Source organism: Chelonus insularis, unplaced genomic scaffold (assembly GCF_013357705.1).
Source record: "Chelonus insularis isolate UGA/USDA-ARS -01 unplaced genomic scaffold, ASM1335770v1 contig_131_pilon, whole genome shotgun sequence".
Taxonomy (NCBI): Eukaryota; Metazoa; Arthropoda; class Insecta; order Hymenoptera; family Braconidae; genus Chelonus; species Chelonus insularis.
The window spans coordinates 1,739,649-1,763,133 of NW_023276372.1; the positions used below are offsets into that span (position 1 = coordinate 1,739,649).

The 23,485-nt window shown below is 29.8% G+C and overlaps 8 protein-coding genes across 13 annotated transcripts; 5 read left to right on the top strand and 3 right to left on the bottom strand.

The window, feature by feature from the left end:
- Nucleotides 1–16: 16 nt before the first annotated feature.
- On the top strand, nt 17–4,869 carry ABCB7 (ATP binding cassette subfamily B member 7). Its single transcript, XM_035094928.1, has 11 exons — nt 17–430; nt 2,010–2,261; nt 2,326–2,533; nt 2,611–2,777; nt 2,837–3,115; nt 3,203–3,377; nt 3,476–3,633; nt 3,699–3,862; nt 3,934–4,063; nt 4,145–4,420; nt 4,500–4,869. The coding sequence occupies exons 1-11, from the start codon at nt 275–277 to the stop codon at nt 4,740–4,742; spliced, it is 2,208 nt and encodes a 735-aa protein (XP_034950819.1). The 5' UTR covers nt 17–274; the 3' UTR covers nt 4,743–4,869.
- A 261-nt stretch (nt 4,870–5,130) lies between these two features.
- On the top strand, nt 5,131–8,340 carry LOC118072883 (lebercilin). The gene is made up of 9 exons (XM_035093042.1): nt 5,131–5,323; nt 5,443–5,552; nt 5,640–5,797; nt 5,866–6,084; nt 6,166–6,285; nt 6,361–6,593; nt 6,673–6,745; nt 6,821–7,299; nt 7,374–8,340. Exons 1-9 carry the CDS (start codon nt 5,262–5,264, stop codon nt 8,338–8,340), a joined length of 2,421 nt encoding a protein of 806 aa, XP_034948933.1. The 5' UTR covers nt 5,131–5,261.
- A 529-nt stretch (nt 8,341–8,869) lies between these two features.
- Nucleotides 8,870–10,988, bottom strand: LOC118072932 (decaprenyl-diphosphate synthase subunit 2-like). Its single transcript, XM_035093116.1, has 5 exons — nt 10,182–10,988; nt 9,777–10,107; nt 9,433–9,699; nt 9,211–9,366; nt 8,870–9,149 (listed from the first exon to the last, which is right to left on the bottom strand). Exons 1-5 carry the CDS (start codon nt 10,514–10,516, stop codon nt 8,994–8,996), a joined length of 1,245 nt encoding a protein of 414 aa, XP_034949007.1. The 5' UTR covers nt 10,517–10,988; the 3' UTR covers nt 8,870–8,993.
- Nucleotides 10,989–11,037: 49 nt separating this feature from the next.
- On the bottom strand, nt 11,038–12,833 carry LOC118073563 (decaprenyl-diphosphate synthase subunit 2-like). Its single transcript, XM_035094139.1, has 6 exons — nt 12,695–12,833; nt 12,406–12,610; nt 12,005–12,332; nt 11,675–11,941; nt 11,462–11,620; nt 11,038–11,385 (listed from the first exon to the last, which is right to left on the bottom strand). The coding sequence occupies exons 1-6, from the start codon at nt 12,756–12,758 to the stop codon at nt 11,239–11,241; spliced, it is 1,170 nt and encodes a 389-aa protein (XP_034950030.1). The 5' UTR covers nt 12,759–12,833; the 3' UTR covers nt 11,038–11,238.
- On the bottom strand, nt 12,725–19,311 carry AlaRS-m (alanine--tRNA ligase, mitochondrial). The gene is made up of 6 exons (XM_035094129.1): nt 17,884–19,311; nt 17,305–17,821; nt 16,621–17,239; nt 16,147–16,552; nt 15,846–16,074; nt 12,725–12,763 (listed from the first exon to the last, which is right to left on the bottom strand). Coding segments are annotated over exons 1-6 (2,979 nt in total). The 5' UTR covers nt 19,090–19,311; the 3' UTR covers nt 12,725–12,761.
- LOC118073574 (mitochondrial GTPase 1) lies at nt 13,496–15,016 on the top strand. Of its 2 annotated transcripts, XM_035094160.1 has the most exons (2): nt 13,496–14,400; nt 14,887–15,016. In XM_035094160.1, exons 1-2 carry the CDS (start codon nt 13,534–13,536, stop codon nt 14,905–14,907), a joined length of 888 nt encoding a protein of 295 aa, XP_034950051.1. In that variant the 5' UTR covers nt 13,496–13,533; the 3' UTR covers nt 14,908–15,016. The 2 variants fall into 2 exon arrangements, with proteins under 2 accessions (XP_034950051.1, XP_034950042.1); XM_035094151.1 differs by lacking the exon at nt 14,887–15,016 and having other exon boundaries at nt 13,496–14,574.
- On the top strand, nt 13,506–15,807 carry PTPMT1 (protein tyrosine phosphatase, mitochondrial 1). 3 transcript variants are annotated; one of them, XM_035094172.1, is made up of 5 exons: nt 13,506–13,549; nt 14,887–15,029; nt 15,102–15,182; nt 15,245–15,469; nt 15,544–15,756. In XM_035094172.1, exons 1-5 carry the CDS (start codon nt 13,534–13,536, stop codon nt 15,670–15,672), a joined length of 594 nt encoding a protein of 197 aa, XP_034950063.1. In that variant the 5' UTR covers nt 13,506–13,533; the 3' UTR covers nt 15,673–15,756. The 3 variants fall into 3 exon arrangements, with proteins under 3 accessions (XP_034950063.1, XP_034950083.1, XP_034950073.1); XM_035094192.1 differs by lacking the exon at nt 13,506–13,549 and adding an exon at nt 14,268–14,400 and having other exon boundaries at nt 15,544–15,807; XM_035094182.1 differs by lacking the exon at nt 13,506–13,549 and adding an exon at nt 14,696–14,818 and having other exon boundaries at nt 15,544–15,807.
- A 578-nt stretch (nt 19,312–19,889) lies between the features above and the next one.
- Dp (transcription factor Dp) lies at nt 19,890–23,435 on the top strand. Of its 3 annotated transcripts, none has more exons than XM_035093297.1 (8): nt 19,890–20,280; nt 20,765–20,929; nt 21,014–21,111; nt 21,233–21,351; nt 21,422–21,946; nt 22,021–22,103; nt 22,202–22,285; nt 22,356–23,435. In XM_035093297.1, exons 1-8 carry the CDS (start codon nt 20,232–20,234, stop codon nt 22,592–22,594), a joined length of 1,362 nt encoding a protein of 453 aa, XP_034949188.1. In that variant the 5' UTR covers nt 19,890–20,231; the 3' UTR covers nt 22,595–23,435. The 3 variants fall into 3 exon arrangements, with proteins under 3 accessions (XP_034949188.1, XP_034949182.1, XP_034949171.1); XM_035093291.1 differs by having other exon boundaries at nt 21,200–21,351; nt 21,425–21,946; nt 22,356–23,434; XM_035093280.1 differs by having other exon boundaries at nt 19,891–20,280; nt 21,200–21,351; nt 22,356–23,433.
- Nucleotides 23,436–23,485: the final 50 nt, after the last annotated feature.

The following is a 23,485-nucleotide window of genomic DNA, read 5'->3' on the forward strand; positions in this document are numbered from 1 at the left end:
ATGTGGTTATTAGCCCCTGACCAAAAAAACCTGACGTAACTTGACACAAATCAAACAGTTAATATTTTCATTTTATTTTTTAATATTTATCGCCCTTGGGGCTACTGCCAATTCATTGGATCTGAACATGATCCAGGCCATTCAGATAAAATTAAAAGTGATTGGGTAGATATAGAATTATAGTGATTAGATTCTATACCAAGTGATATAAGTCAGGTTAAATGTGAAAGTATTAGTGTGTAATTTAATAAAAAATTGATATTAACATTAAATCATGATAAGCTTTATGTCTTGTGGTCGTATTTTTGGCATCACCAATAGAAATAAGAAGATTTTAACAAGAAGGACTTATTCAACTTGTCAAAGGATATTTGCTCATCAGAATATTTTTCCTGATTATAGACCATCGTTAACAGTTGCTGGAATTAGGGTAATTTTTAAATTTCATTCAATTTATAACATAAAAAATATATTTTTCATTAATTATTAGGCATTGGATTAGCAAAAGTTTAAAATTAACTCTAAAAGAATACACTACAATCGTATAAAAAAATGGGTAGAACAGCAAGAAATCGTAGAAAAAAACAAAATTCCATATTGAAATCAACAGAAGAGGATTTATCAGTTCTTGAACGTATGGAAGATTGGATGAAGTCAATGGGCTGGTTCCCAACTTGTAATCTAGTACCATATATTTTTCCTATTACAAGGAGAGGTCTGAAGACTTTAGAAGACATTGAAGTTGATAGCTCACTTGCAATAATTCCTATGAAACTGTTAATAACAACTTCTGTCGTCTCTAACAGTGATATCAAAAATATCTTTCTTAGTAATAAGACTTACACAGCACAATCAGTCTTGGCAACATTTCTGTTATTCGAAAGACATCTAGGCTCAGCCTCTAATTGGAAATGTTATTTAAACAGTCTTCCTATATCATATACTGTTCCAGATTATTGTAACAATTCAGAAAAAAAAATTTTACCGTCATTATTATCTCAGGAGCTCAAAATCCAGTGTAGAAAAATGATTAATGACTTTAAGACAATCCAAGAATCAATCAATGAATTAAAAAATACCAACACTAATTTATGTTATCATTGTAAATTACCTTTATCTAAAATATTCACATTTTCTGCATACAAATGGGCTTATTATACTGTTAATACTCGAGCAGTATATTTAGATTCTAATAAAGATGTACATAATATTATAAATATACGAGGCGATGATAATTTAGCATTGGCTCCATACCTAGATTTATTTAATCATACATTTGATGCTTCTGTTAAAGTAAATTTAATTATTGATAAATCAGAAGAATATTATCACATCTATACTCTAAGATGTATTGAAAAAAATTCACAAGTGTTTATTAATTATGGAACTCACTGCAATCTCAAATTGTATACAGAGTATGGATTCTTTATTCCCAATAATCCTTTAGATGAGGTGCTTGTTGATTATTGTGATGTAAAAAAATGTGTACCAGTTTCTGAAAGTGCTAATGAATTTATTATGATTAATAAATTCAATAAAGATATTGGATTTACATCCACAGGGTTGAATTTCTCTGCTAAAATTGTCTTCTTTATTCTAAGTACAAATTTAAACACAGAATGCTGGAAGAAAAAAATTTATACATATGACTTTAATAGCCAGGATTTGATCTTATTAAATAAAATATCTTGTAAAATATTGGATATGAAAAAGATTGATTTAATGAATGAGTTAAAGAAAATGGAAGAACATGTAAATAGAAGCGAGAGTTTTGAAATTGCTATAAATTTAATGAAACAATATGTGTCTATTTTAAATCATTCTTTTGATTGTATCACGAAAGAACTGCTCTCAGTGGAAAATAAGTGAATAAATAAAGATTTTCGTTTTCATTAAAAATAAAATAATGTGTTAGAATTATTTTTATTAATAATTAAAAAATAATTAACTCACTGTAATTATCTCTAAAAATAAACAAAATGGAAAGATAAATTATTTCTTTATTTCAGTGTTGTAGTGGAAATTCTATTGACCGAGCCCAAACGAAAAAAAATGTTCCTCAAGCAAAACCTGTTATTACTCCAGTCAAAAACCCTCTCATTGTTGATGGAGTCACTGGAGGCAAACCAGGTCAACAAAAACGCAATTGTTTTCATCCTGGAGCATCAAGTTTAAATCGTGAAGATTTAAATTTCCATGACAGTTCATCCGTAACCAATTCCGAAATGATAAAGGCTATGCTAAGTTATATATGGCCAAAAGTAAGCCACAAATTGTTAAAGTAATATCCTAATATTATTTTATAATTATTTTTCATTGCTTCAGGAAGAACCTGAGATACGGAAAAGAGTAAAACTTGCTGTTGGATTATTAGTTGGATCAAAAGTGTTGAATGTCACTGTACCATTTTTATTTAAGCATGCAATTGACCATTTAAATTCTGCTAGTGTTGCTGCTGGAGGTGAACCATTGCTAGCCATGAGTACTGCACCTGAAACAATCACTACTGTAGGAACATCACTGCTGATAGGATGTAATTAATTAACTTATATTTTATTTTATAAAAATAAATAAAATATTCTTACTGTTTGTTTTTTTTATTTTCTATAGATGGAATAGCTCGTTGTGGTGCAGCAGGATTCAACGAGTTAAGAAATGCAGTATTTGCAAAGGTTGCGCAAAATTCAATTCGTAAAATTGCAAAAAATGTTTTCCTACACCTCCACAACTTAGATCTTAGCTTTCATCTGAGCAGGCAGACTGGAGCTCTTTCGAAGGTGAACTATTTGCAAAAAAAAATTTCAATTAAATGATAAAGATATTACGAAACTTACAGATGATTGACCGAGGAAGTCGTGGTATTAACTTTGTTCTAACAGCCATGGTCTTTAACGTTGTTCCCACAATATTTGAGTTGGCACTGGTTAGCACTGTCTTGGGAATCAATTGTGGTCCAGAGTATGCAGCTGTGGCTTTCGGATGTGTAGGAGTTTATGCAGCTTTTACGCTTGCGGTTACCCAGTGGAGAACAAAGTTTCGTGTTTACATGAATAAAGCAGAAAATGAAGCTGGTAACAAAGCTGTTGATTCACTTATAAATTATGAAACAGTCAAGGTGATTATTAGATAATTATTATTGATTTAATTTTTTTTTACAATTAGCTTTCACTATTCATATACACAGATTTTTGTACACTACTAGTATTTTAATAACGAGAAATTCGAAGCTGAACGATATGACGAATCATTGAAAAAATATGAAGCCGCTTCATTGAAGACAAGTACCAGTTTGGCAATGCTTAATTTTGGCCAAAATATTATATTCAGTGGTGCTTTGAGTTTAATCATGCTGATGGCAGCAAAAAATATAGCCAGTGGTAGGAAATTCATTAAATTTTAACTTTAAATTAATCAAAAAATATGTTGTAAAATATAAAAACATTTATACATAATATTTATTGTCTTGCGAATTCAGGAACAATGACTGTTGGAGATTTGGTGATGGTAAATGGATTACTTTTCCAACTATCAGTGCCATTAGGATTCTTAGGATCTGTTTATCGAGAAGTCAGACAAGCTCTGATTGATATGCAGACAATGTTTTCTTTAATGAATCGACCTCCTGCTATTTCGGTAAGTTAATTTTGTAATTAATGATTAAAAAAAAAAATAAATCATTTCAAATATCATTTTTACAGAGTATACAAAATGCTGTGCCGTTAATGATTTCTCCAGCCAAATCTGATATTATGTTCGATAGAGTTCACTTTCATTATATTCCAGGAAAAACTATTCTAGATGACTTATCACTTAAAATACCCAGTGGGAAGAAAATAGCAATTGTAGGCGGATCAGGATCAGGGTAAATTTAAATAACAAGAAAAAATCTTAATATAGATACTAAGCAATTATTTATTAACCTCGCTGTTATAGGAAGACTACAATAATTAGATTATTGTACAGATTTTTTGAACCACAAAGTGGAAGAGTTATTATCAATGGTCAAAATATTCGTAATGTAAATTTAGATGACTTAAGACGTGCAATAGCAATTGTTCCTCAGGTATAATCAGAATTTTTTCACTGCTCTGTAATTTTTACAATGTTTATCTGTCAGTTATTAATTTAAATATTATTTCCTCAGGATTCTGTTTTATTTCATGAAACGATATTCTATAATTTACATTATGGAAACTTGAATAGATCTAAAGAGGATGTTTATGAAGCAGCACGAATGGCAAACATTCACGATGCTATTCTCAAATGGCCTAAAGGCTACGACACGCCAGTTGGAGAAAGAGGATTAAAATTAAGTGGTGGAGAAAAGCAAAGGGTGGCAATAGCTCGAGCAATTTTAAAAAACAGTCCTATCTTGATATTTGACGAAGCTACGTCAGCTTTAGACTCCATCACGGAAATGGTAATAATTTATAAAAAAAAAAAATTTTCTGTCCTTTTTATGACATGATAATATCAACTGAATAAAATATTTTATTTAGAATATCTTGGATGCACTTCGTCAAGCAACAATGGGGAGAACTTCTATCGTGATTGCTCATCGTTTTTCGACAGTGCTAGACGCTGATGAGATTTTAGTTTTAGATAAAGGACGTTTGGTTGAAAGTGGAACGCATGATGAATTATTGAAAAAAGAAAATTCAGTTTACAATAAATTATGGGAAGCTCAGCATGTAGGAGTTATAAAAAATAAAAAAGAAAATATTACGGAATCAAGTCAATAAATTAAATTATTTATTCGCATTTCTTTTATGATTCCGACATTTGTGTAAATATGTTTATAAAAATAATAATAATATTTATGATCTTATGAATAATATAAATAAATAAATCTATTGTAAAAATATAAAATACTCGAAATAAAATTTAATTGTTAAATGTTTATCTGAGACTTTTCACTTGAGTTATAAAATAATAACTTTTCTAGAATAATTTATTGTAAAAAAATATTTAAAATTATCTTCAAAAACTAGAGAAATAATTTCTTTTAATCAATTTATAGTATTCTTTACTTTAAAAAATATATATTATTTTCAAAGGGAGTTGCTATGGCAACTATTTTATCAAAACAGACATGAGTACGATTCATTCATCAATTGGTTACTAACGAAATACAATGTTTCCGGTGTAATTATTATTTCTATAGTACAAATGATGATTTATATTAACAAAAGAATTGAAGAAAAAATTTTGTTCTTTCAAAATGCAGTGTAATAAATAACGTTATTGTTGATTGTAAGGAAATGCAAAACGAAGTGCCTCCGTTACCTATAGTACGTTCTGACGGACATAAACGATCTTCTAGGTAAATAAAAAAAATAATTCCACACAAAAATAATAGTTAAACAGTAAAGAATATTCTTTAATAATTACTTACAATCATCTAATCATTAGCACAATTGATCAGCTTGCAAATTGTTATAGAACATTGACTAAGGAATTTAGGTCTGATTCACTGACAGAGAAAATAAATCATTCACAATGCAAGAGCATACGATTTCTTCAATCAAATCGAAAACAATTAAAACCAATTGGTTTGTAAATTATGAAAAATCATTTCCAAAGTAGATAGATGTAGTTTCAATATATTTGTTGGGAATATTTGGATTAACTATTATTAGGAGGACCATACAAAAACAATTTGAGAGCTCATGGTGTACCAGAGTCTACCAGGATGTCAAACAAAAATTCCGGCATTGGCCAGAGAATTATTTCTGCCAAAACGTTACGGGTGAAGGAGCTACAGAATCAACTCACTGATGCTCATTATCATTTAAATGTAAGTTAAAATAAATTATCATTAGAAAATGATTATAATTTAATGAAAATTTATTGCTCTTTTTAAAGGAATTGGCCAATGAAAATAAACTGTTAAGAGCACTCCAAAAAAGGCAAGACTCTGCATTGAAACGTTATGAAGGCACTAATGCTGAGCTACCAAGAATTATTAATTCTCATCATGAAGAGTTGAAAGTTATTAACATGAAATATAAACAGCTAAAAGCTCAACATAGGTATACTTGTGATTTGTTAAAAGAAAAAGAAAATGAAATTCATTCATTGCAGGTGAAAAAAAAAGTTTTAATTATTTATTATGTTCTTTAATGCTTTATTTATTTATGTTTTTAATTTATGAAATATTTTTAGTCACAAAATAAACATCTACTACGACTTAGTAAAGACCAACACTTGGAAGAAAGAGAAAAATTGCAAATGCAAGTGTCAGATTTGAATCATCAGATACAACAACAGCATGAAACCATTCAGGTAATTAAAATAATTCAATGGAAGTATTTAATTAATTAAATAATTATTATTATTATTAATTGATATTGATTTAAGATCTTAAATAGAAAATTAACACTGGAAAGTAAAAGACTAAAACATCAAATTACAACTGAAGTTGCTAAGCATAAGGAAACGAAGAAAAAATTACAAGAAGCTTTGGAAAAGTTGAAAAATGCTGAACAAATGTTGGCAAGCAAAGAAAAACAAATATATAATGGTCGACTACCCGCATTTAACAGGCGGAAGAAAATTACTAGTCAATCTTTAACGAATCTTCAAGATAATAGGTAACTGATTAATTTATCAGTGATATACACCTATTTATTCTGTTCAATCGATGTTATTATTGAATATTAATAATTCCAGTTTTACTTCAAACTTCATCAAGCCTTCCAATAGTAGTAAAGATTTTCAATATGAGATGACAAAAAATAGTTTGGTAAAAAAATTCTATTGACTTGTTAAAGTATTAAATTTGAAAATAGATTCTGATGATTTTGAATATATTTTGTAGCCAAAGTTACCAGGAAGTGATCCAGATGAGTCTAGGATAACGATACCAAAGCCTAATTCATCAGAAAATTCCAGACGAAGTGAAACAATGACAAGCCTAGAACAAATAAGGAATTTCCGATTACCAAAATCAGGTCACAGTCGACGTAGTTCAATAAGTGGACGAAGTAGTCATGAAAGAGCTCAAGAATTAGATACTAAATTGGATTATCAATCGAATTTTATTGCCAAAAGTTCACGTTCGAGTTCATTACATAATTTCAATAATAATGCTGATACACAGGATTCCGAAGAAGATGAAGAAATAAAAAATATTACCCAGGGTCTTGCGAAAAAAACAATCGATGCTAAATATCATATACCTAATGAATTAAGGAGAGAAGCTGGTTATCCATTTAGTGATAATGATACTGATGATGAAGAAATTAAAGAAGAAAAGTTGATTACTCCAACTAGCAGATCAAGAAGTTTGCATGCAAAGTATAAAATCATTTCGTTATTTAAATATCAAGATACTTTAACTTATTCACGACTAATTGATTTTTTATTTTCAGACTAATTAACGGATATATTAGCTCGCCAAATACAGCTGAAGAGAATGTCAGCTCTCGGCTAAAAGAACCAAAAGAAGAAATGAAAAATTACCCAAGTATTATAAATAATAAAAGAATTAGTGGTTTAGTTAAAGACAATCTCAATACTGATAATGGTTGTGATGATAAAGTAGCTGATGTAGAATCTGAAGAAATAGAAGAAGAAATTCAAATAAATAATGAAACTGATGCTTGTAATATCACTTCTCCAAAGTCTGACATTGTAGTCAAAGATACAAAAAAGAATAACAATGAAGATGTACTAACAGAATCAAAGTCGTGGACAGTATTACAAGATAAAAATAGAGAAGAACGAAAGTTGGATGATTTATTATTTGATTTCCAAACTATTGATCTCAATAATAAGCCTACGAATAGTGACTCATTGAGCATAATTAATGATAATGATGAACTTATGCAGTATTTCGATAAAAATAGGCATACTGATGTTGAAGATAAACGATCGGATGGTAAACAATCCCAGCAAATTAATCTATCAAAACCAGTTTGTAATGGAGATTGGAAGATTGAAGAAAATAATTCAAATGAAGCAGTTGATGGATCGAATGAATGTAGAGATGTTAAAGAAGATCAAGAGCCAAAATCTAGAAGATCTGGAAGAAGAGAAAAGGCTAGTAATTCACCGAAACAAGATTCAGCAAATGGAACACAAGCTTCTGATCAAAAAATCTCCAATTTTAATAAACAAAAATTATTAGCTGCCATCAAAGCTATAGATGATAATGAGAATATTGAGTACCTCCCGAAGAAGAAAAGCTTAGAATCTGCTTCAAGATCACAAGTAACTGAAAATCTTTATCGTGGATTGCCAACTCATGCGAAAAAAAGAGAAGATATTATTAAGGATATCTTTGGACCTACAAAAGTAGAGACTAAATTACAAAGTGGTTGTAGTAAACTACATTGATAATTAAATAGAAATAAGACTAGATGTATGTTGTAATTAATATACAATGTGTATAAATTATTGGTAATATAATAAGAATGTTATTACATTCCATCATTTATATTTTTTTGTATAATATAGAAATATTCTAGTCATACTATTTTTTTAAACTCGACATAACTTATTTTTAATCGTCAACCGTCTTTATTATTAACAATATTGAAAAAAAATTATAGTTATTGAAATTTCTGAAAAATTTAACACTTATATAATAGTCATTTGTATTCATGTTTGTGATGAATTAAAAATAAAATTGTGTACAAAGTTTGTTATAGTTAAAATGTGTTAGCTGTACGTAAAAATAGAAGAATAAATAATTTTTTGTCTACATAAATAAATTAAGTAATTAATTACTTATTTACTTAATAAATTAAAAAGAATAGAAATACTGATAATATAACAATAAACAATTTATTTGTTATTCAAAACAGTATAAAAATAATGGACGGATTTTTTGTTTGTTTTAAAAATATTATATTAATACAAGTGTATGTATAAAATTGATTCAATATTTTTAACGATCATTTATATAAAATTATAAAAAATATTTAATCATAAAAAAATTAGAATATTTTCAATACTCACATTACATTAAAATTCAACTATATATCTCATTAAAAATCCCCCATAGCAGCAATAATATTTGACAGTGCTGTTCTTGCGTCACTATCTTGGAAGACACTTAACACATCCATTGCTTTTTGCGAATGGTCTTTTTGCAACTGCTTCGTCAACTCGATTCCTGGACCCTTGACAACAATGTCATAGACCTAACATGATAAAAAAATTAATTAAATTATTGAATTACTTGATTTCAAAATATTTACATACCTTGGCATAATCTACATTATGTACAGACTCCAATCCTTTATCAATCTCTTCCAGAATCGATGGATCATGCTCAATATGAAACATGACTGGTGCAGAATATAAATTAAAAGGTATTTGAGGATCTTTGCCAATAAGCGGGCTTAAATCTAAACAAGCCTAAAAAATTGTTGACATAATTAAAAAAGAAACATCTCAAATGTATAAAGTTGTATTTTTATATACCTGCCAAGCAAGAGCTAAATGTTTTCCAAATTTATATCCATAATTTTGCATCTCTTCATTATGACCAGCAAGCTTCAGCGATCCTTGGCATGATTTTCCCAACAACGCACCAGCACTTAAAACGTTTTGCAACGTCCACTCTCTAACAGCATACCCCGTTCGATCTGGAGGTGGTACTGGAGGCACAGGGTTATTTTGTCTATCTCTTCTACCAACGAATTCAGCTTCAGCTAAATCTCGTACTGCACTTGACATAAGCTCTACTACCTAAAATAAGAGAGCAAAATATTAATAAGAAATAATTTATTTATTTAGTTTTGAAGCAAAATAATAAGAATAATTACATTTTGGTTTCTTAGGCCAGCTAGTTCAGCACTGCTATTTGCCAGAAGATAATCTCCACTTAAAAGAGCAATTTTGTTGCCAAACATCATGTCATTTAATTCTGCAGCCTCTGGATAAACACCAGGTTGGATATTGACCAAACCTTTATGAACTAAGTGACTCGTTCTGATCATCTCAGTAACTTCAGCTAGAGCTCGTTGGCTGTGTAAAACTCCAGCTGCTTTATCTTCTTCCATGTCATCAACATTACGATGACCAGCAGCTTTGGAGATTAATAATACTATGAGACCCCATGCTTGCATATTATTTCGGCCATTATAAATCAAACTCCTGAAAAAATATACTTCATTTATAAACTATTCAATTAATTAATCAAGTTATCCAGAGACAAAAATAAAACAAACTTTGCAGTTTTCAAAAGAGGATGATTGGATCCAACAAGTTTTCTTAAATGAAGAGCTACATTAGCAATCTCATCACTTAAAAGCCATCTCAAGTTGAGGAAAGAAGTTGGATAGCCCACAATTTTTTCAGCTTCTGAAACTGCTCTATTCCAATCAGGTCTTTGGTTCGCTGCTACTTTAGTTCCATAACATCTTGAATTTTTGTCGTGTATTTCCAATCTTGATGAAAAGTTATTTCTATTTATGCTGCATAATACAGAATACTTTTCACATAACTTCACTGACAGAGCACTACTCTTCCGAACAACTCTTGAAATTGAATTATTTAAAGCCATTATAATTTTTGATTCTCATAAACGTCACTGATCTGCATTTAACGAAAACAGAAAGCAGTACTGATCGACAACCACCATCTAAATAATTACATGGTCAAGTCGGCCAAGTATTCAGAAACGTATGACGTTTCAAAACTTTCACCTCTGTCCTAAATTCCTACCGTAAAAGCATAGTATTTGACAAGTCATCAGATTCATTCTTATTTTTATATACTTTGTTTATGAAATAATTGTTTACAAATTTATTTCATGACAATTATTCAATTTTAAAGAAGTGAATCATCAGTTATTTAATAGTTAATTCTTGCAATACTTTAATTACAATAAATTTATGATTTTTATTTGAAAAATTATTATTTTGATTTAACCTAACCTAACCTATGATTTGTCCAATCGACTGTTGCTATTAATTAAATTTCCAACTGATTAATCATTTGATGAATTATTAATATTTAATAATAATATATTTACTTAATAAAATTGTTATTATTAATACTTTTATACACTACAAACAATTATTAAAGTTTTTGAGACAATTCTAATTTCTAAAACAACCTTTAACATAGGTTATTTGGTAAAATTTAGAAATTTATCAACACAAAATAAACTTTGATAAAAGTAAAAAATTTTCTAATTTTTCTCTGATTGAAATATAAGTAATGATGTGCACAAACCAGTCATTTTTATCTGACACTTTGAAAATCACAAGTTTTTCAAATATCTTATATTGCAGAAACGATGTTTATCAACGCTGTTTTTGCATTACTATCTTGAAAAGTATTTAATGCGTCGATTGCCTTCTGAGAATGATGTTTCTGTAATTCCTTTGTTCGTTCAATCCCTGGACCATTGATAGTAAGGTCGTATATCTAATGTTAAACAATCCTTGAATTAATTATTCTTTTAATTTTTATTCAAGACATCGTCTATTTACCATAAATTTACCTTTAAATAATCTATATTATGTATTGACTCTAATCCTTTATTAATTTCTTCGAGAATAGCCGAATCATGTTCAATTTGAAACATGACAGGTGCAGAACACAAATTGAAATGAATTGGTAATGAGCTCTTCTTCGTAAATGGTTCCAAGTCTACACCCGTCTGCAAATAATTCCATGGAATTCGCAAAATAATTGTCAAACAACTTTATTTTACCTGCCAGGCAAGAGCTAAATGTTTTCCAAACTGATATCCACACTCTTGTATTTCTTCATTGTGTCCACCAAGATTTAGGGTACCTTGGCATGATTTACCCAATAAAGAACCAACACTTAATGTATTTTGTAGAGTCCATTCTCTAACAGCATATCCAATTTTGTCTTCAGGTGGTACCGAAGGTATAATATTATTCTGGTTATCTCTTCTTCCAACAAAATCAGCTTGAGCTATATCACGTACAGCAATGGACATGAGTTCTGATACCTTTGATGATTAAATTAATGAATATTAATATTAATATATGCTAATATTTAATTCATTACTCACTTCTTGATTTCTTAAAGCTGCTAATTGAGAGTAACTATTAGCTAATAAGTGATCACCGCTTAGTAGTGCAACTTTGTTGCCAAATTTCATATTAATTAATTCTGTATTTGAATAAACATCAGTCTGAATATTGATTAATCCCTTGTGAATAGAAAAACCAGCTCTAATAATTTCCGTTACTTCTGCAAGAACACGTTGGCTATGCAGAATTCCAATAGTTTCTCTTCCTTCTAAACTATTTGGTTTACTTAGTCCAGCAGCTTTAGAAATTAATAACACTATAAGGCCCCACGGTTGAGCATTAACTCTTCCATTATTAATTAAATTTCTGCCAAGATATTTTTATTTAAAATAAAAGTTTTCTAAAAAAATGGTGAATAAAAAAAAACATTGCAACATACTTAGCAATATCTATTAATGGATGATTAGACTCCATCAGTTTTCTCAGGAAAACTGCAATATTGGCAATTTCATCACTTAAAAGGCCCCTTAAATTGAGAAAAGATGTTGAATATCCGACTATTTTTTCAGCCTCTGAAACTGTTTTAGACCACACAGGGTTTCTGTTGCTATCTATGCTAGTATGATAGCCCTTAGAATGGTGAGCTGAAATGAATCATTTTTTTTATGTTGACAATGATGTTGTATTGCTTTAATTTTTTTCTGATTTAAATATTAAAAATTAATTACCTAAAACTGTTGGCAATAAGTTAGTCCTCTTGGTAATCTTGGATATTGAATTGTTGATAGACATCCTTTCTGTATTTAGTAATATGGATTATATAATTTTTACTTAAAAAAATAAGAGCGTAATACTTTTAACAAAATACTAAACATTTTCATTTGAAAATTACCATGAGTTAATACTGATAAAAATACAATTATTGATATTTTTAATTATATTTAAAACAAACTATTTTATGTCATGATATTGTTGTAAATGTTATCGCTAATTTTCACGTGTAAAACTAATTAGCGCACGCGCAACTATTTTGGAGCATCGAGTCTTGAAAGAAAAAGGAATAATTTTCACTTATTTTTATTTTCAGTCAACACTTTTTAATTATTAAAATATAATTTTCATAAAATATGCATAAAAAAGTATCAAATAGCACTCAATAAAATATATCGCACAATTTTAATTTCAAATTTCATCCATGATAATCTTTGATTCCCTCCAGAATATCAAATACGGTATATCTGTAGATGGTAGTGCACAGTATCATTCGCTGCTCATTGAACAATAACTCACAAAATGTCAATTTATTGCTTCGTATAATTTTATACTAATATTTACAAACAATTAGTGAATGAACTGGTAGTTTTATTTCCTTGATTAATCATTTCAGTTCAAGATAATCCGTGTTTACAAACGTCGTCACATTGAGGTTAGAAATTATAAACATGTAATAAATAAATCAGAATGCACTTAGTAACATCAATAATAATTTATGTTTTTCAGGCCATTCTATTAAAAGAAAAAATTAATTATTTTCTGAAAAACAAATAGCAGAAGAAATTCAAGAAATATGGCGAATGTAGGAGGTAATGTAACATCAAAATTTCGCGATAAATTTCGATTAGTCCATAAAGAATTGATAAACTGGTTCCCTGGTCACATGCAAAAAGGTTTAAAACAAATGCAACAAAAATTAAAATCTGTAGATTGTATTGTAGAAGTTCATGATGCAAGAATTCCAATATCTGGTCGTTATGAACGATTTAGACATTCAGTGAGTGGACTGAAGCCTCACATATTTGTATTAAATAAAAAAGATCTAGCTGATCTATCTCAAAAGCAAGAATGGGAGAAGAGATTACACCATGATGGAATTAAAAATATTATTTATACTAATTTTAAGGATCAAAAGTGCAAAGGAATGCAATCAATTCTACCTCTAGCTTGTAAATTAATTGAAGAATCTGAACGATACAATAGAGTGGAAGCATCCGACTTTTCTGTGATGATTATAGGTGTTCCTAATGTCGGTAAATCATCTTTAATAAATAGACTGAGAAATAAATATCTTCATAAGTCAAATGCTACAGCAGTTGGACCAATAGCAGGAGTTACTAGATCAGTTCTTACCAAAATAAAAATTTCAGAAAAACCTCCAGTCTATGTCTTAGATACACCAGGAATTCTTACTCCAAATATCAGAGACATTGAAACAGGATTAAAACTAGCTCTAGTTGGTTGTCTTCAAGATCATTTAGTAGGTCAAGAAGTATTAGCTGATTACCTTCTTTATTGGCTAAATAAAAATCAACGTTTTGAATATGTGGATAAACTAGAGTTAAAGAAACCAAATGATAATATATTTGAAGTACTTGCGACTGTTGCTATAAGGATGAAAAAAATGAAAAGAATCAAAACTTACAACAACGAAATTATGGTGAGACCAGATATTGTTTTTGCTGCAGAACATTTTGTGCGTTTATTCAGAACTGGAAGTTTAGGTTTTTATTGCTTAGACGATGATATATTATAGTTAGCTATTATAATTCATCTGAGAAGTGGTTGTAAATAGTTTTTAAAGTATTTCTAATAAATATTTTCGAATGTAAATGATTGATAATAAATCGAAAGTAGTAATTTTTTCATTATACTGAAAAATAATTTCAATATTTGTATGTTTATTGGAATTAGGTATTTTTACCCCACTACCAATGATTTCCCTTCCTTTTCCGTTCAAATCGCTGACTACTTCCTTTCTACCCATGTCTTTTGACTTTCACCTCCAGTCAGCTGGTTCTGTTGATTCGTTATCCATATTTAAAATTAGGATACAATAAATTTAATTTAAATATTCTGTTAGTAAATAAAATTATTAATGATCTAATTTTTTTCTGATATCAATATAGTTAAAATTAAATTACAGCTATTATGTTTGCCCGAGTGACCTTTTATCCAACGCTATTTTATAATATGGTGATGGAAAAAATTACATCGCGACGGTGGTATGATAGAATTGATGAGACTGTTATACTCGGAGCTTTGCCATTCAAAAGTATGACGAAAAAGGTATCAAAATAATGATTAGGAATGAACAAAAACCTACGACATCAATTTAATTAATAAATCATTTTATGTTAGCTGATTGAAGAAGAAAAAATCGCTGCTGTAGTATCTATGAATGAAGACTATGAACTTAAATTATTCTCTAACACGGCAGAGGTATAATTATAATTTACTAAAATAATCAACAAATAAAAATTTTCCACATGTTTTTCAATCAGGAATGGGCGAAGTATGGAATAAAATTTTTACAACTATCAACGACAGACATTTTTGAAACACCATGTCAAAAGAAGCTGGAAAAGGGAGTAGATTTTATAAACCAATTCAACGGCAACCTCGACAATAACCCAAATAATGAAGGTAAATTACCGGGAAGAGTTTACGTTCATTGTAAAGCTGGAAGAACCCGCAGTGCTACTCTTGTTGGTTGCTATTTGATGAAGGTAACACTTTACTACTCAAACAGAAGCTTTTAGACTATAATTCAACACTGTAATATAATTTGTTAATTAATTAGAAGCATGGATGGACGCCCTCAGAAGCTGTCGATTACATTAAGAATAAAAGAGAGCATATTCTATTACATACTGCTCAATGGCATGCATTGAAAACGTTTCATCAAAGTAATTTACAAAACCAAAGATAGTACAAAAAAATTGTTCATTGAAAATTCACCTGTTAATTACGTATGATACCGATTTATTGAGTAAAGTATCACAAATATTCACTCATCTTCATTAAGAAATGCTAATTATTTACTGTTATAACTATGTATTTACAATTTTATTGTGTTTATAATAAAATCTTTTAACTACTTACATGATTGAGATATTTTTTTTTCATTTTTTACATGTTTTAAGGCAAATAATTTAGCTTCTTTTATCGCATTTTCAGTCATTAACGTAATCTTATCAGCTGGAAGCTTTAAAGCTTTAGTGTGGCTGATATGTAAAGGATTTTCGTCATCAAATGAACCCAATTGTATTGGTAATTCTTTTTTAATAACTTCCATCCATAAATGAGCATTAAAATCAGCCGTTTGATATTCCTATGATAACATATTTAAATATAGAAATGTATTTAAGTAAAATATTTAAGAAAATAAAGAAAATTTAATCACCTCTGGAACAACACATCGAGCTCTAACTTTTCTTCTTGATTTTAAAATCAAGAAAACTGGTAAATCTTTACAAAATTCAAATGCCATTTGAAGAGGTACACTTTCCACTTTAATGTCATTTGAATCAAGACAGTATACAATGAAAGGATCTGTTCTGGCATTCATGGCTTTGGCCATTTCTGCCCTAACAAATGACATAATAATTTCTTTTTTATCATCTTTTGTTGTAACATTCGCTAAATAATTCAAATTACTGTTTGAAAGTTTTTGAGCATCGATTAAGGGAGTGTTTACTCCTGTGACAGCTTTTATTATATGATTCGAAGCGCCTTTCGAAACAAAATTAATAATGGAAAATTGATGTAAAACACTCGTATTATGTACATGAGTTCCACAGCATGCTTCTCTAGAAATTAATATTTTGTTAAAACAATCAATAAAAAACTTTACCATTAATTAATTAATTTTACGTACTTGGATCTTAAACCATCACTATTGATTTCAACTATTCGTAGCTCTTTTTCAGGATAAACTTCACCTGGAACGAGAGTTAAGTCTTTTTCAGCCAAAAATTGGAATACACCAACAGGTCTCGATTCAACTGGTATTTCTGCATCTATACAATCATTAACCAACTTTTCTACTCTTTCCAAATGTTCAGGTAAGACTTTTACTCCAAAATTAGTGAATTTAAATTCTAAATGTTGGTCTCTGACAATACTTCCACGTTGTGCGATTGCTGGAAATGTAGCTCTCAAAGCTGCATTCAATAAATGTGTTGCTGTATGATTTCTCATTAAATTAGTTCTATATTTTTGATCAATAGTAACGGTTACGTCATCTCCAACGCACAATTCTATTTCTACATTTTTATTTTCTAATTCATCAATAGTCAATTGATGAACAACATAGCCATCTAATTTCTGAACATCAACAACTGTTAAAGATGTATCTTTTACGAAAATATTTCCTCGGTCTGATAATTGACCTCCTCCAAAAGCATATAGTGATGTTTTATCAAGCACCAGGCCAACCTCAGTTGATTTCAAAATATTACTGTCTAGCTTCAAGGAAGATTCAGACAGAAAATTACCTAGAACCATTTGTTATCAATATAAATATAATATATTAAACATTAATTATATTTATTAAATTTACCATTTACTATTAATCCAACTATGTTTGATACCAATGGTGGAAATTCATATGGAAACTCATATGGATGTCCATCAAAAGTATATTGATATTTGTAAGAATCATTTGTTTTCGGCACATTAGAATTTTTCAACTGCTCTAAACATTCTGGAGATACACTCATTCGTTTGAATTTCTCTATACCTATTCTAGATCGAATTCTTGCATTTTTCAAATGTTCATCAAAACCTTGCTTGTCTAGTGAAAGTTGTTCAATTTCAGCAAGCTCTTCCATTGCTTCTATGTCTAGACCATATGTATCATACATTTTAAAAGCTAATTCTCCTGATATTACAGATAAGTTAGGATTATTTTTAAGAGTCGTTTGTAATTCTTTAAAAGCTTTAATTAAACCAGGAGCATATGGGTCACTGATATTAGCTAACGATGGTTTAATCTTTACTAAATTCTTCCATGATTCTTCTGAAGAACTACGTAAAGAATCTAGAAGATTGCTTTCATATTCAATAATAGTTTGAATCTAAAAAACATAATTATATAATAAAATATTTCTATTTGTCTATCAAATATTTTAAAAATTACCTGCTTTAAATTTTTAATTATCTCCGGGTAAGTATTGCCAAGACTTTCTGCGACATAAGGTATCAATGTATGTAATAAATTATTTTTTCGAAATGTTTCATTACCAATAAGGATTGCTTTTCTCAAAATTCTCCGAAGTTTGTGATTCTTCTCAGGAATCATACCATCAGCTAAAGCAACAGTAATCATTCTCCCATGATCAGCTAATATTCTGTAACCAGTATCAATTTTATTTTCATCTTCAGTACCAAATTTTCCACTATATTTAGGAGCGTTTGTACTTTTATGGATCGCTTCAAAAAGGGGTTGGAAAAGATCCGTATCATAATTAGATTTTTTACCCTGAAGTACAGCCACCAATCTTTCAAAACCCATTCCTGTATCGATAAACTGTTTATCGAGAGGCACAATAGAACCATTTGTCAGTCTTTGATGTTCGATAAATACAATATTCCAAAGTTCCGTTAAGTTCGAAAGGTTTATTTGTTTAGTTGAGGTTTTATCGCTAGCTTGTAAAGATGTATCGATGTGAATTTCAGTGCAAGGACCACAAGGCCCAGCAATATTCATCTCCCAAAAATTATCTTTTATACCAGTTGCGAATATTCGATTATCAGGAATCCCAAGCTTTAACCAGATATCTCGACATTCAAGATCGGCTTTTAAATTTAATGATTCATCACCTCCAAAATAAGTAACATATAAATGATTTCTATCAATTTTAAATAAATTAGTCAAAATTGTCCAGGCATATTTGCAAGCTTCTTCTTTACCGTAAACTCCAAAAGACCAATTTCCAAGCATTTCAAAGAAAGTATGATGATAAGAATCAAATCCAACATCAGACAAATCATTGTGTTTTCCTCCAACTCTTATACATTTTTGATAATTAACTGCTTTTAAAGCAGGAGGATCATGTTCACCCAGGAATATGCCTTTGAATTGATTCATCCCTGAGTTAATGAATGATACCGAAGGATCACACCAAGGTATAACAGGACTAGGAGGGATAAATGTATGATTCAAATCATTTGTAAAGTATTCAATAAATTCTTTTCTAATTTGTTCAGAATTTTTATGATGCTTTCTGCTTGAATAATAGCGTGAATATACAATATTTCGATAATATCTTGATAACATAAATATCTCTTTATTAAATGCCATGTTAAAAATATTTTTATACCCATAACTCGAAAGCCGGTACATGTTTTTTAAATTTTGCTATTTGTTTATTATTGTTTGGAGGTTGGAAAATTATGAATCCATTCTCCACCGTGCCAACTTGAAATTATTAATTGACAACACATTAAGTGATTTAAGTAGATCATGCACGTAACTAACATGAACAATATTTGGTCCAGTTATTATTAGTTTTGAATTATTGTTTATTTATACATCAAACCATTGAAGTTCACAAGAGAAATGTATGGTGCGTTTACATGGATTATTTCACTCACCATCTTTGATGTTCATGAAAATCAACATGAAACTTTTTTGGAGGGAAAATGAGGTGTGCTTCATCTTCCCTAAACAATTTACAATAGCATTGTGACCAGACAAATTTGGTACCAATTAACGATCTGGACATTTCCATTTTTTAATATTATCTGGAAAAACAGTAGCATCTCTTCCAACTGTGGTTAAAACATCCATGATAATGTCTGATAACTTTATGAAATTCCAAGTCCCAACATTTGACTTGTCTATCTTCTCCACAAGAAAATACCTCTGTACGTCCTAATTACAAATTTTATAATAATCTGAGTTTGTTTACTAATTAGAGGTTGGGTTAGAGAAAAGGTTAGGTTAGAGAGGGCCCTGAAACGATCCTTTCGGGAACTAACTGTTTCATGTAAACGGAGTTTAAAGTGATTTTCATCAAAAATATTCATGAAAATAGAAAAGTGATGTAGAAGTGCGTCGGAATGCGCATAAAGCGTTGATAAAAGGTACAGTAGAACTCGGCAAGAGGATAAACCCACGTGACTTATGTCAGCCAATGAAATTGTTAGCTTTGTCCTGCCGCCAAGCTTATCCCCTGCTCTATTTGCACGCAGAAGCTACATTTCCCTGTTGCCTTATCGAAAAACGCTCAAGCCTTTTCAAGGATGAGTTTATCGATACAATAGTGTAATCGGTATATTTTAATTATTCGTGTGGTTTAGTGTTTTCAATAATCGATATACTTTCCAAAATTTACTCGCAAATGGTGCTTTACCAAAGTCGCCATTTTGGTAATACGTTGGGTTCAGACGTGCGGCTGCATCTATGATCTTTTTATTTTTTCCCTATTCCCGGTCGGTTTTTAAGAACATTTTCCTCATTACGACTATCCAGTGATATCAGTGATGACCCAGCAAAATAAAACAATGAATTTCCTAATACATGACGTTAATGGTGAGTCCAACAAATGCCCGCCAATAGTTCACATGCATGTCTTTATTCCGTTATGTTCAATTGAAAATTAAATATAACAAACTAACCATAATGCAAGTCATTTGAGTGCATAATAAATTTTTGTCATTTATCCAACATTATTTTAATTAATATTTTACTTTATATTTGCAATTATACATCCAGCTATTTTACTTAGATAAATCATGAAGGAACAACGTGCTCGAGTTTTATACAGCCAAGATTTTTTTTATTTTTATTTATTTATAAACGTTCCAATATTTATAAAACGTTCGAAGTTCTTTAGTTACTATTAGTGCACTCTATTTGACCTTTGGTTAATTTTTTTTTTATTTTTTTCATTGTAATGCATCATATAATAAAACAAAGATGTTACTAGAATATTTTACGCAACATCAAATATATTATACAATAAAATTAATTGGAAAAATTTAAAAATTGTGTATTACTATATTTTTTTTATTAGGACATCCGCAAGTTATTAAGGTAGTACAGAGTACACCTAATAAAACATTAAGTGGTATAGTGGGAACATCTAATACAAGTGGTATCAAGATATTCAAAGCCCCAGGCCAAGAGTCTCAGGTTTTAAGAACCATTAGTTTACCTAGCCCTTCTACTCCTGGTCCACGTGAGTTAACAAACGATTTTACATTCACCACCCATCATTCTTTTTATATCATATTTATTGATTCATAATAAAATATTTATCTAGGAGTTATGACAATACCCATACAAAATGCTAAAGTTTCGACTGTCAAAACAGGAGAATCAGCAGTCACGAAGACAATTCAATTAACATCAGCTCAAATGGTTTGTTAACTAACAATACAGTAACTAATTAGTGTTTTTAATTAAAACTTACATCACACTAAAGTGATATTCTCTTGATAATTCGTAGAGTGATATTAAACAAGCTATCGTATCTCAACAGCAAGCAAGTGGTCAACAGATATTGAAAGATGCTTCAGGAAAAACATTTGTTACTCCCATACTTGATCACAGTGGTAACCGGAAACGTTATGACGCCGATGGCAATGATTATGTTCCACAGTAATGCATTGTTAAATTTTATTTATTTCTTTAATGACTCTAGATATGTTCATTTAACTATTCATTTTAGTAGCAAACGGAGAAAAGCTGAAAAAGTTGGAAAGGGATTGAGACACTTTTCTATGAAAGTTTGTGAAAAAGTCAAGAAGAAGGGTACAACTTCTTACAATGAAGTTGCTGATGAACTCGTCGGTGAATTTACAAATCCGTCACACATGAATTCTTTAAATCAACAGTACGATCAGAAAAATATCAGACGGCGAGTTTATGATGCTTTAAATGTCTTGATGGCAATGAATATAATCTCCAAAGAGAAAAAAGAAATACGATGGTTGGGCTTGCCAACGAATTCACTTCAAGAATGTGCGTCGCTGGAGAAAGATAAAAAAAAGAAAGTCGAAAGAATTAAAGCAAAAACTCAGCAACTTCATCAGCTAATTCTTCAACATATTTCGTTCAAAAATTTGGTAGAACGAAATAGTGTTACTGAAAGTCTTCATGGGCCGCCGAAACCTAATTCGGCAATACAATTACCGTTCATAATATTGAACACAAGCAAAAAAACTATCGTAGACTGCAGCATCACGAACGACAAGTTAGTGTACTTTTGAATATTCTACAACTATTTATAGATTGAATTCTTTTTACATTCGAATTTATTTATTCTAGATCTGAGTACCTGTTCAACTTTAACGATAAGTTTGAGATACATGATGACATTGAGGTATTAAAGCGTATGGGCTTAGCCTTTGGTACGTCTTATTAAGATAACGAATTCTATTCTTTTTATGTAAAGCAAGCTATAAACCAGTCACTAATCGTATCACCTGTTATAATATTAATGTCTCAGGTTTAGAAAATGGAACGTGTGGAGAAGAAAACTTACGGATAGCCAAATCGATGGTACCCAAGTCATTGGAAAAATACGTCGAACGTAAGTAGAAATTTTTTTTTTATATCTATTCGATGTAATAGAAGAAATAATAATTATTTGAATGATACAGAGTTAGCATCAGGAGACTTAGAGAAATTCATTCCTGTAACAATTCCTGGACCAAGTACAACTATTGAAGGAATGGAAATAAAAACAGAGGAATCGAGTTCACGACCACCTTCGTCTTTACACACTTCATTATCAGAAGAAGCACTATCTCCACCCTCACAATATTGCTCGGATGATGATGAGGATGAAGATGAAAGTGATCAAGATGAACCAGCTGACAGTGATGTGGATGTTAACTAGCATCTCGGTTTCGTAACTTGGGATTCAATTTAAAAGCCTTTGCTTTTTTGCGAAATCAATTGTACCTAATAATTCAATCACATGCCATTAATGAGAGTCAGTTGATCGGATTTAACGATCAACTTATATCCCAGGTTAACTATCTATTCTTTATGCTAAACTTGAATCCAGAATTATCAGTTGGATCCTGATAATTTATTGGATCCATTATTAATAATGCAGTGAAATAATACTGTATTAGATATTTATGCAGAAAGTGGCTTGATTTCTTTTATAATTAGACACATAACGTAAGATATTTTTGAAAGAACTTTATTATTGAGGAGTTGAAAAAAAACAAATTAGAAAAGATAATGGTCACTTGAAATTATTTTAGAAATAAATGATTTTGTAACTCATTTATTTTACTCCTTGATTGTTTTAAATGAATAATTGTTTGATAGTTAAAGAGCAGAAGTATTGGATATGATGAAGAAGAAAAAGATGAAAAATAATAAAGTGTGCAGGGTGATTGAAACTCGGTGCTATTTTAATCGCGCGTTGTCTCACACAGGTTTATACGTCTAGCATATATGTATTATAAATTATAATCTGAACAATATTATCTCGACTACATGTATAAAATGTAACAATTACTCATTTTCATATGGCACATTTATAATAACAATAATTACTGTGGTAAATAATGATTCCATATAATGAGAATATTTATTTCTCAAAAATTAATCTATTAAAAGTATGGAATAAATTGTAATAATATGAATATTATTCATATAATTTCAGGTCAAAATTGTAGACTTATCTTAATTAAAATAATTTTTTTCGTACACTTTGAATAGCAATTGATTATGATCATAATTTCATTTTAATACTTATATATTTTTCTTCCTT